The sequence below is a fragment of the Leptonychotes weddellii genome, chromosome 15, assembly GCF_054177405.1.
Source record: "Leptonychotes weddellii isolate Sample4059 chromosome 15, ASM5417740v2, whole genome shotgun sequence".
Classification (NCBI taxonomy): Eukaryota; Metazoa; Chordata; class Mammalia; order Carnivora; family Phocidae; genus Leptonychotes; species Leptonychotes weddellii.
Genome location: NC_138383.1, coordinates 27,836,180 through 27,848,801, shown reverse-complemented (window position 1 = coordinate 27,848,801; position 12,622 = coordinate 27,836,180). Strand labels below are relative to the sequence as shown.

The 12,622-nt window shown below is 49.3% G+C and overlaps 1 protein-coding gene across 1 annotated transcript in view; it reads left to right on the top strand.

Moving 5' to 3' along the window:
- Positions 1-12,622, top strand: part of RNF43 (ring finger protein 43) — a 65,910-nt gene that overhangs the window by 43,344 nt on the left and 9,944 nt on the right. The window contains exon 2 of the mRNA XM_081805277.1: positions 5,992-6,114. Coding sequence (XP_081661403.1) covers positions 5,992-6,114 — 123 coding nt within the window. The remainder of the gene's footprint in view (positions 1-5,991; positions 6,115-12,622) is intronic.

Below are 12,622 nucleotides of genomic sequence, written 5' to 3'. Positions count from 1 at the left end.
TTTTTATTTATTTATTTGAGACAGAGAGAATGAGAGAGAGAGAGCACATGAGAGGGGGGAGGGTCAGAGGCAGAAGCAGGCTCCCTGCCGAGCAGGGAGCCGGATGCGGGACTCGATCCAGGGACTCCAGGATCATGACCTGAGCCGAAGGCAGTCGCTTAACCAACTGAGCCACCCAGGCGCCCTATTATGACATTTTTTACATTATCCTACTTCTTTTCATTTCTTCTGATCTCAGCTATGTAATTCTGGGCATGTTACTTAACCTTTTTTTTTTTAAGTTTTTTAAAAATTCTAGTTAGTTAACAAAGTGTGATATTAATTTCAGGTGTAGAATTTAGTGATTCAGCACTTCCATACAACACCTGGTGTTCATCATGACAAATGTCCTCCTTTATCCCCATCACCTATTCAGTTTGTCCCCCCACCCACCTCCCCCCTGGGTACCATCACTTCTCTACAGTTAAGAGTCTGTTTCTTGGTTTGCCTCTCTCTCTTTTTTTCCCCCTTGGCCATTTTTTTTTTTAATTTGACAGAGACAGCGAGAGAGGTTACACAAGCAGGGGGAGTGTGAGAGGGAGAAGGAGGCTTCCCGCTGAGCAGGGAGCCCGAAGCGGGACTTGATCCCAGGACCCTGGGATCATGACCTGAGCCGAAGGCGGATGCTTAACGACTGAGCTACCCAGGCGCCCCTTTGCTCATTTGTTTTGTTTCTTACATTCCATATATGAGTGAAATCATATGGTATTTGTCTTTTTCTGACTGAGTTATTTCGCTTAGCATAATACTCTCTAGCTCCATCCACATCATTGCAAATGGCAAGATTTCATCCTTTTTTATGAATAATAGTCCATTGTATTCATATACCACATCTTCTTTATCCATTCATCAGTCAGTGAACACTTGGGCTGTTTCTATAATTTAGCTATTGTAGATCATGCTGCTGTAAACATCAGGGTGCATGTAGCGCTTTGAATTAGTATTTTTGTATTCTTTGGGTAAATACCTAGTGCGATTGCTGATTGTAGGGTAATTCTATTTGTAATTTTTTGAGGAACCTCCATACTGTTTTCCAGAGTGGCTGCACCAGTTTGCATTCCCACCAACAGTATAAGAGGCTTCCCCTTTCTCTGCATCCCCGCCAACATCTGTCATTCCCTGACTTGTTAATTTTAGCCATTCTGACTGGTGTGAGGTGATATCTCATTGTAGTTTTGGTTTACATTTCCCCGATGATGAGTGATGACAAGCATCTTTTCACGTGTCTGTTGGCCATCTGTATATTTTCTTTGGAAAAATGTCTATTTATGTCTTCTATTTTTTAATTGGATTATTCATTTTTTGGGGTGTGGAGTTGTATAAATTTTTTTTTCCTTCAAATTTTTATTTAAATTCTAGTTAATGAACACACAGTGCAATATTGGTTTCAGGAGTAGAATTCAGTGATTCATCACTTACATACAACACCCAGTGCTCATCATTACAAGTGCCCTCCTTAATGCCCATCACCCATCTAGCCCATCCCCCACCCACCTCCCTCCATCAACCCTCAGTTTGTTCTCTAAGAGTCTCTCATGGTTTGTTTCTCTCTCTCTCTTTCTCTTAGAAATTCTTTATATATTTTGGATACCAACCCTTTATCAGATATGTCATTTGCAAATATCTTCTCCCATTCTGTAGGTTGCCTTTTCGTTTTGTTGATTGTTTCCTTCACTGTGCAGAAGTTTTTATTTTGATGTAGTTCCAAGAGTTTATTTTTTATTTTGTTTCCCTTGCCTCAGGAGACATATCTAGAAAGAAGTTGCTGTGCCCGATGTCAAAGAAGTTACTGTCTGTGCTCTCTTCTAGGATTCTTATAATTTCAGGTCTCACATTTAGGTCTGTAATCCATTTTGAATTTATTTTTGTGTATGGTGTAAGAAAGTGGTCCAGTTTCATTCTTTTGCATGTTGCTGTCCAGTTTTCCCAACACCATTTGTTGAAGAGACATTCCTTTCCCCCATTGGATATTCTTTCCTGCTTTGTTGAAGATTAATTGACCATATAGTTGTGGGTTCATTTCTGGGTTTTCTATTCTGATCCATTGATCTATGAGTCTGTTTTTGTGCCAGTACCATACTGTTTTGGTGACTACAGCTTTGTAATAGAGCTTGAAGTCCAAAATTGTGATGCCTCCAGCTTTCTTTTTCTTTTTCAAGATTGCTTTGGCTATTTGGGGTCTTCTGTGGTTCCATACAAATTTTAGGATTGTTTGTTCTAGCTCTGTGAAAAATGCTGGTGGTATTTTGATATGGATTGCATTAAATCTATAGATTGCTGGGGCACCTGGGCGGGTCAGTCCATTAAGTGTCTGCCTTTGGCTTGGGTCATGATCTCAGGGTCCTGAGATCCAGCCCCACATTGAGCTCCCTGCTCAGTGGGGAGCCTGCTTCTCCCTCTCCCTCTGCCCCTCCCCCCTGCTTGTGCACTCTTTCTCTCTGTCAAATAAATAAATCTTTAAAAAAGAATAAATGAATCTGTAGATTGCTTTGGGTAGTATAGACATTTTAACAATATTTGTCCTTTCAATCCATGAACGAATGTCTTTCCATTTCTTTGTGTCATCTTCAGTTTCTTTCATCAGCATTTTATAGTTTTGAGAGTACAGGTCTTTTTCACTTCTTTGGTTAGGTTTATTCTTAGGTATCTTGTTGGTTTTGGTGCAACTGTAAATGGGATTGATTTCTTTTTTTATTTTTAAAGATTTTATTTATTTATTTATTTGAGAGAAAGAGCAGGAGCAAGGGCAGAGGAGAAACAGGCTTCCCACTGAGCAGGGAGCCTGACATGGGGCTTGATCCCAGGACCCTGGGATCATGACCTGAGCCGAAGGCAGACACCCAACTGACTGAGCCACCCAGGCACCCCAAATGGGATTGATTTCTTAATTTTTCTTTCTGCTGCTTCATTATTGGTGTATAGAAATGCAACAGATTTCTGTACGTTGATTTTGTATCCTGTGACTTCATTGAATTCGTGTATCAGTTCTAGCAGATTTTTGGTGGAGTCTTTTGGGTTTTCTATATATAGTATCATGTCATCTGCAAATAGTGAAAGTTTGACTTCTTCCTTGCTGGTTACTTAACCACTTAATGCCTCAGTTTCCTCATCTTTAAAATGGAGACAATCGTTTCTAGCATTATCATCATCATCATTAGCATGGACAATGGAGGGTTGACTCTGTGTTCATTTGGAGTTACATGAGTCCAGAGGCTGGAGTCCGCTAGAGCTGGGTTCTAATCTTGTGTGATCTTCACTTCCCTGTGCCTCAAGCTTCATTCTCTTCTTTAGATGGGGATGATCACAGCTACCTCATAGTGAGATAACATCTAGAGGGCCTGGTATGCAAGAGGCATAATGGCTAATTTCCTCCCCTTCCCTCTTCCATAGCTTTTCATTCAGGACCAGACAAGTCTGGTGACTCTGACACTAAGTTTTTTCTCCTGCATCTCATCAGAGGCTTCCTGCAATATAGCACTGCTTTGTATATGCTGGTTCCCTCTGCGGAGGTCTGGGGGCAGAGTGGTGGTTAAATATTTGCACATCTTTCTCTAAAAACAACTCTTCTCTTAGGTGACTATCCCCCTCAGTTGACTCCCTGTCCAGTGAGAGGTGTGTTGGAGTTATCTGAAGAAAGCTGACCATGGGTCGTGGTAGGGGAGCAAGCAAAGCAGTAGACGCCCGTGGCTACAATTTGTCGTTCCTGAAGGAGGATCCGCCACCTTTCGTTCTGTTGGGATAACTGACTTCTGCCTCCTCACCACACCAGACAGTCTTCTATCAGCACCTGGGAGCTCCTTCTCAGATGCAAATCTGTAGTCTCTGCTCCTTGGTCTGGTGCTTGCTGACCTTTCCAGCCTCATCTCCTGCCTTCCCCTCCCCACCAGACCTAACTGCCTGCTGTCCCTCCCAGCCCCCTGCTGGTGCCTCCATGCCTGGGCACAGGCTTCTTCCTCTGCCAGGAATGTACCTTCCCCCTTCCTGGGGATCCAGTGGGTGAGCACATACCTGTTCAGTACCCAAAGGAGCACTGAAGTCACTCTGCCCTCCCACAGGCCCTTGAATGAACCTGCGTCATAACATCACAATACAATGTGTTTGTACACTTGTCTTCTGAGCTTCTCTAAGGCAAAGATTCCATCTTATTTACTGTTGACTCCCCCGTGGATGGTACAGTGCCTGGCACCAGGGAGGCCCTCAGTGTTGGTAGAATGAAGAAAGGAAGGGATGCCCGGTTGGGCAAATGGGCAGACAGACAGGCTCATGGGACTTGCTGAGACAGGGCTACAGACTCACTGAAGTGAGAACAACCTGGGCCCTGGCCTTTTTCGGGGGCTGGTGGGGGGATGTGTGTAACATTTCTCCCACACTAAAATTTGGTCACCACCAGACTAGTACTCCTTAAATTCTGGGAGCAAGAATGGCACTCCCATCTCAACACCACCTGCCCGAAGATGTGTATTCACAAGGCTAGAATTCAAAGCAAGGTGGTGTGTGTGTTTGAGAACCCACTATGTTCAGGGGACTGCAGGGACACAGTGAGAAGAAATAGCATGAAAGTGCCCTCAGAAAGTCACCACGCTCTTAAATCCATCAGCGGCATTGTCATCTTCAGAACATCCTCATAAATTCAAAATTTATGTCTGGTTCCTCTGATGGTTCTTTCTGGAAGTCCTTTAGACTGCAGCAGCAGAGAGGGAAGTATGGGCACCTCCGTCATATAAAATCCCCTTTCGGGGCGCCCGGGTGGCTCAGTCGTTAAGTGGCTGCCTTCGGCTCAGGTCGTGGTCCCAGGGTCCTGGGATCGAGCCCCGCATCAGGCTCCAGTCTCCCTGCTCGGCGGAGAGCCTGCTTCTCCCTCTCCCTCTCTCTGCTGCTCTGCCTACTTGTGCTCTCTCTCTGTGTGTTAAACAAATAAATAAAAATCTTTAAAAAAAAAAATAAATAAATAAAATAAAATCCCCTTTCTTGCAGCTGCGTTTCCACCACGTAGGAACCTCTGGCCCATAGCATTATCTAGGGCCAAATAAATCATACTTTGTTCTCACAGCACTCTGAGAAAATTAGATTCAAGTGGGCGTTTGAGTCACCTTGAATGACAAGCGCGTACACAGAAAGGCACTCCTGTCCCTCTGCGGAGGGGATCCTCTGGTCTGTCAGCACACATCGGCCCCCTTGCTCCTGAGTCATTGCTCCGCACCGACTGGGCCAGGGGCACAGGGTCCTGGACTGGCCCCGCCACACCCTCAGAGCAGAGGCGCTGGGCTGGCTCCTCTCTCCTCTCCACTGCATCATTCCTGAGGACAGGACGAGCTCCTAGTAAGTGTGATGTTCAAGGCTGTTGGCCAAGTCTCATCCCCAAGTAGGGTCTTCTCCCTTCCCGTGCCCTGCTTCATCTCAGGATGGGCCCAGGGCGGGGGCAAAGGGAGATATTGAGAGGAAAGGGGCAGCACCAAGTGAGAAGACCCAAGCCACGTGAGAGATGGAGATCTCAGGGGGCACCCCGAGAAGGCAGGAGGCACTGGTCGCACCCAGCACTGCCCTGGGAGGGCACGGAGGGAAGGCAAGATTCTGAAGGTACTGACGTGGGCTCTTAGCCTGGGGCTTTGGAGCACGTGTTAGAAGTAGGAGGTGAGAGAGGCTGGGGCAGTGTGAGGGTTGTTGGAGTGGCTTTGCAGCAGACTCTTCATGGAGGTCCCCCTTTTGGACACCCCTCCTGCCTACCTGCCCCCCCACCTCCATGTATTCTTGGCCCTGGCGCCCCTGAAATGACACCTGATGGTTACTAGCTTCCTGTGAGGCCATCAGATAAGAAGGCCCACTCCTTCATAGCCCTAGGAGGAGACCTGCCTGGTCCGTGCCTGGAACAGTGGGCAAGTGCTTGGCTCCCATCGCCTCCTGCTATCCCCTAGAGCCTCCCTAACCTCTCTTTCTCTCTCCTTGTCTCTGCAGTCCCACCCCCTGTACCTGTGCAATGCCAGTGATGACGACAATCTGGAGCCCGGATTCATCAGCATCGTCAAGCTGGAGAGTCCCCAACGGGCCCCCCGCCCCTGCCTGTCCCTGGCCAGCAAGGTGGGTTCACACCTGACCCCCCCACACACTCTGAACTTCACCCAGCTCCAGGCTGCGAGAGGCCCCTTTGTTCTCTGTCCCCTTGTCGCCTAGGAGTGATGTGCCCAATTCACTCAGGTTTTCTTAACTCATGACGGGTCTGAGAGGGGTGGAAATTCAGGCCCCCGTCCTTTCCCCACCAACCACCATCTACCAGCAGAACCTTCTGACTGTCATCTAGGGCATGCTCCCCGCCCCATAACCTCCCCCATCACCTGGAAGTTCCTAGACCCCTTCTCCTGCCCAGCGTCAGAGCAAGGAGGGGTCAGCTGAAGGGCTTTTCCACCTCTCAGAAATACTACCTGAACATATGCAAGAATAGCAGAAACAGAAGCTGTTGCCCTGTCCGTAAACAGTTCACATTCTTCCTCCAAGATGGCGAACGGGGGGGGGGGGGGGCTCCGCATTTCCATGGGGCACGGCTGGCTGGGACTGGCGGCAGCTGCCCCCTCCCCCACAGCCTGGGCTCTCCGGTTTGCCGCACTCCTCCCTGGCCTGCTACCTCAGAGGCCCTGTGAACATGTGTATTTGTGATCCCTGCTCTAACGTTACTGTTCTCTGTGCGCTGACCGTGGGCCAGGTGGGACAGATTCTCTCTATATTATCTCGTTTACTTTGTGCAACGATCAGGAAAGCTAGACATTTTTATTCTCTATTTGACATGTGAGACAAGTGGGGGTCAGAAAACTGAAGTAACTGGGGCGCCTGGCTGGCTCAGTCAGTGGAGCATGCAACTCTTGATCTCAGGGTTGTGAGTTCGAGCCCCGCCTTGGGTGTAGAGATTACTAAAAAAATAAAGAAACTTTTTTAAAAAAAAGAAAAAGAAAACTAAGTAACTTGCAAGGGTTACATAGCTAGGAAGGGGTGGAGCTGGGATTTGACCTAAGCTTTGTCTAGTTCCCAAACCTGGGCTTTTAATCTCCCTGCCCTGTTGCCTCCCATTCTGGCTGGGAACACTGAATGTATATGAGAAGATTCTCATGGTGACCTAAGCCAGAGTGTAGTTAGATTCTGTGCGGCAGACTCAGGTCAACGTGGGGCAAGGGGTCCAGCTCCCCGGTGTGGTAAAAGAGGAAGCTGACGGTCCCCAGCCCTAGCCAGCGCGCCTGCTTATTGTGCTCAGGCCCAGATCCCCCTGGGGGTTTCCTGATCCTCCTGAGGTCTGCTTCCTGAGCCAGGAGTCCCGAGGAAACAGCCTGCGTTCTTCCACGAGCCCACCAAGGGGGGCAGGGTTGTGGACGGGATTCTGAATGTGGCCCCACACGTGGGTGAAGATATTCTTCTTTTTTTTTTTTTTTTTTAAAGATTTTATTTATTTATTCGACAGAGAGAGACACAGCGAGAGCAGGAACACAAGCAGGGGGAGTGGGAGAGGGAGAAGCAGGCTTCCTGGTGAGCAGGGAGCGCGATGCGGGGCTCGATCCCAGGACCCTGGAATCATGACCTGAGCCGAAGGCAGATGCTTCACGACTGAGCCACCCAGGCGCCCCTCTTTTTTTTTTTTTTTTAAAGATTTTATTTACTTATTTGACAGAGAGAGACACAGCGAGAGAGGGAACACAAGCACGGAGAGTGGGAGAGGGAGAAGCAGGCTTCCCGCCGAGCAGGGAGCCTGATGTGGGGTTTGATCCCAGGACTCCGGGATCATGACCTGAGCCGAAGGCAGACGCTTACTGACTGAGCCACCCAGGTGCCCTGTGGGTGAAGATACTCTGCCAGGCTGGCCCTGCTGATGCAGAAGGGGGCCACGTGGGGATGTGGGAAATGGGGGCCAGGATACACCTCGAAGAGGGAAGAGCATGGTTTCTGTGCAAGACTGTGTGGGTCTTGGGGCACCTGGGTGACTCGTTAAGTGGCCAATTCTTGGTTTCAGCGCAGGTCATGTTCTTGGGGTGGTGAGATCAAGCCCCACGTGGGCCCCCCCTTCATTGGGCTCTGCGCTCAGTGGGGAGTCTGCTTCAGGATTCTCTCTCTCCCTCTGCTCCCCCCAAAAAAGAAATAAATCTTAAAAAAAAAAAAAAAAAGACCGTGTGGGTCCTTAATGGTAGCAGGATTTTGTTAGATTGAAGCTACCCTGCTTTTGGCTATTTCACTTCCCTTGCGTTACAGGATATGGGCAAATGTCATTCATTTATTCATTTGGTAGATGAGCGCCTAGTGTTTGGTAGTATGAGTGTGAGGGCAGAGAGTGTGCGTGCACGCCTGTGTGTGTGTGAGATGCTGAGGTGGGGGGTGGAGATAGATGGGGGAAGAAGGGCTCAGAGAAGCTCTGCTGTTCTTCTAGAGCCGCGTATGATTTCCCATACCTGGGAACACTGGGCCACGGCAGGATGCCCTCCACGCGGGAAGGTTCCTCTGGCCCTTGGAGGAGCCCACTCCTGGGGGAGAAATAAGGCACGTGCCCAGAGGCTCGGGAGTCAAGGAGCAGGTGGTTGGTGCTCTTTGAAGCACTGCTTCGTATTGCGCCTTTGTTTCCTCCGCCATAAAATGGAGCTTTTATTTTCTACCCCAGTGATCATCGTCAGGATAAAAATGATGTATGTCAAGTACCAAATAGTGCCTGAGCTAAAACAAACACAGAAACAAAAAACCATTAGGGGTTCAGAAGAAGTGCCTTGGCTGCTGCCCTGGGACCTGTTTTTCTTCCACAGCCTTTGCGGTCGCCACTCATGCTTCCTGCCCCCGCACGCGCTCCTCAGCCTCTTCACACGGGCCTTCTCCCTCGTCTCAGTGGGCGGGGCTTCTCCTCGTCTCGGTGGGCGGGGCTTCTCCTCGTCTCGGTGGGCGGGGCTTCTCCTCGTCTTCTGTGGGCGAGCTCTCGCCCGGAGTTCTCCAACGGGTCAGGTCCAAGGCTTCCCTCAGGCCTCATCCTTTGGCCTCATCCTTTGGCCTCATCCTTTGACCTCACCGAGCAGCTCCTACCTGGGGTCCTCTGGCCCAAAGGAGGTCTGTGAAGGTAGTAATGGAGGTCTCTGAGCTACTTCCAAGATTTCATAAGTCCCACAAGCTTAACTAAAATATTTGTTGCTTTTGGTTACAAGTTATCTCATAGGAAAATAAATTGTACATAATAAATGCAGTTAGTTTGGTGAAACATTTAAAAAAATATATGGCTCGGGGTGCCTGGGTGGCTCAGTCGGTTAAATGTCTGCCTTTGGCTCCGGTCATGATCCAGGGTCCTTGGATCGAGTCCTGCATCGGGCTCCCTGCTCAACGGGGAGTCTGCTTCTCCCTCTCCCTCTGCCCCTTCCCTGCTCATGCTCTCTCTTGCTCTCTCTCTATCTCAAGTAAATAAATAAAATCTTTAAAGATAATTAAAAAATAAAAAATACATGGCTCATGGGAGGCATAGGGGAAAGGTGGGTTTTAGCGATAAAAGCTTGAAAACTGCTGACTTCAATCAGCTCTGCTCAGGAATATCTATTAGTATGAGTGGTGTCATCACCATCAACAGAGCTTGGGTTCTTGAGCTAGACAGCCCTGGGCCTGAAGCCGGGCATCTCCACTGACCCTCAGTGTGACCTGGACATTTTAGCTCACCTCTCTGGGCCTCTTGTTTCCTCATCTGTAAAAGCAGAATAATAATGGGACTTACATCATAAAATAGTTATGAGGACTTAATGAGACAGTGCAGATAGAAGCTCTCAGCCCCATGCCAGGCACATAGGAATCACTCAATAAAGGATCACAATTATTACTATTGTCATCAACATCCCATGCTTTTATAGTTAACAAGATTGGTTTTTTTCTCTCATTGGCACCTCTCTTGATCTTCTCTGAAACCCTCACCATAATTTTTCTGGACTCTTCCATTCCTGTCACTGCCCCCCACCCCCCACCCCCCACACCCCCACCTATCTAGTCATCCAGATTGGTTTCTGTTTCTCTATTAGCAACTCCACAGCCATCCTTGTGATTACCCAGGCCCTAAACACCTCATGCCTGGACTAGAGCAGTGGCCTTTCACCTGGTGGAAGTACCTGGCTCTGGAGGCAAGGCCCTGCCTCTCTTACCATAGAGACCACTACCTGGTAATCAGGCACTTGGAAGACTGAAGTCCTGAGTGGGAATCCTGCCTCCATTGCTTTTCAGCTGTGTGATGCTGGGCAAGTTGTTCAGTCTCTCTGAGCCTTGGTTTTCTCAACTCAAAACTGGATGGACTGTCTTATAGAGTTGTGAGGAGTAAATGAACTCATGTACCCAAAGCATGTAGTAATAGCTGATATGACAATAACTAATACTTAAGGGACACTAATTATGTACCAGGTACTATTATAAGGCTTTATGTGGTTTAATTTATATAGTCTGCAAAACAACCCCGTGAAGTAGGTCCTATTATTATCCCCAGTTTACAGAAAGGAAAACTGAGGCATACAGCAGTTAAATGACACACTCAAAGTCTCACAGCTAATAGTTGGTAGCAAATTCAGGACTCAAACCTGAGCAGTCTGGGCAGAGCGGGTCTCAATATAGGTTATATCCCTTCTCCTTCCTCCTACCCTTGCTTTCGAGCCCAGGTGAATTCCACCTCTACTACTGAATCTTTCCTGCCTGGCCCAGCCCAGCTAGCCCATTAGGGGCAGAACTCCCTCTCTTCTGGCACACTGTCAGGGTCTCTGTCTGCTTTACACACCAGGTTTTAGGGGAGGGAAAAACCAAGGCTCTTTCTTCACTCCACCCCCATCCTCAAACTCAGCTCACTTTTATTGTGTATTGAAGATTTGTGTTGGATCGTGTGTGTGTGTGTGTGTGTGTGTGTGTGTGTGTGTGGTAGGGGGAGTGGAGGGAAGGGCTTTCTGCAGTGAAGAAAGATTTGTGAACTATTGGCCTATTTCATTCATTTGTACTCTAGAACGTTATCAACATTATATTATGTATATGACTTGTCTCTACAACTAGATGATGAGTTGTTCTAGAGGGCCTGGCCTTCCCTGGCTTGGTGCCCTGGGCACAGCAGGTACTCGGTCAGTCTTTGATGAGGAGAAGATGACAGAGACTGTCACTGTGTCCAGAGAGGAAACCTACAGCCCACAGAGGAGAAGAGGGTCATGTACAGTTCCCGCAGTGTACTGGTTCCGGTGGCTAGAGGCCGTGGGCAGCCAGCAAGGGGGCTGGCTGATTCTTTGCAGCTCCCAAAGAGATCTCTTTATTGTTTTTCTAGAGCCCAGTCTTCCCATGCAGAGGGCCCACCCACCCTCTCTACCTTCCAGATTCCAGTCTCCCAAGAAGTGCTTCTTTCTCTCCCTCTCTCCCATTTCCTTGGGTGCAGATAGACTGGAGTGTGGGCTGCCATCTGGCCCCAAGTCTTGCTGTTTGATTCCTAGAACTCTGGACACAGGTACCCACTGCCTGAAAGTCCTGTTTGTTTCCCCTGTTGGCCAGTATGCTCTCTTTGATCTCTTTTACAACTTTGTAATTATGGGCTGTAATGGGCTGGGGTGTTTGAACATCAGGGTAATTACTTTCCACTGTTCCTACCCCAATTCTTCAAAGAGAGGGGGGCTGGGGAAAGTAAGAAAATCTCTGGAGAAGGAAGACTGTGCCCTTCCCTCATGCTCTTCCAGGCTGGGTTGGGTGTAGGGTCTCAATTTGGGCATGAGAAACATGAGGACTTGGCAGCATGCGAGATCCAGGAGTCAAATCTTTCACTACTGGGGTGACCTCCCCATGCCTTGGCCAAGTCCTAGACTGTGACATTAGCAGTGGGAGCCCCTCTCCTTGTCCTCTGGGGCTGCTCCCGTACCCTGGCTTGGGGGTTTCTGAAGCCTGGAGAGCTTCTCTTTGTCTGGGGTCCCTTAGTTGGGCTGGACTTCCTGGGAGTAAGTGGGCAGGAGGACACCGAAGGCTAAGACGTCTCAATTTCTTCAGCAATTCCATTCTGGAGTCCTGTGAACTTCCAGTCAGTTAGGCTGGCCAACCTGGGCCTGGGCTGGGCCTGGGTGCTGCTCAATGGTCCAGCCGGGCTCCTCAGCAACTCAGGGAGGGAGGGAAGGAGGAAGGGGCAAAGTCACCCTCCTGACCCCAAACAGGGCCTCACTAGAGTGTCTCCACCACCTTCCAGGGCTCCCCTGCCTGTAGGCTGTTCTGAGGGGCCCCCTGGTCCCTGCTGCCTCCTGGGGAGTGAGGAGCAGGAGCCAGGAGCCGCTCCCTGGGCCTGCCAGGCAGGAGACCTGCCCAGACAGGCTCTCCCCAGGGAAGGAAAGCAGAGATCAAAGGCCTGAGCGTGTGAGTAGGCTCCTCCGCCTGCCACTGCTGCTGGCAGAGGGATTAACTCCTTCAGTGCCTGCAGCCCAGCCCCAAAGACTCAGCAGGCCCCCAGGGGCACGAGGTCCCAGCCTGATACCCTTACAAGATGAGCCTGGGCTTTGGGGAGAAAGGCTGGCGAGTGGTGGTGCTGGGCAGGGTGGCCCGACGCCGAGGCAAGGTAACATCTGTCTTGCTCCTTTGCCCTTATGCCTCCACCCAGCCC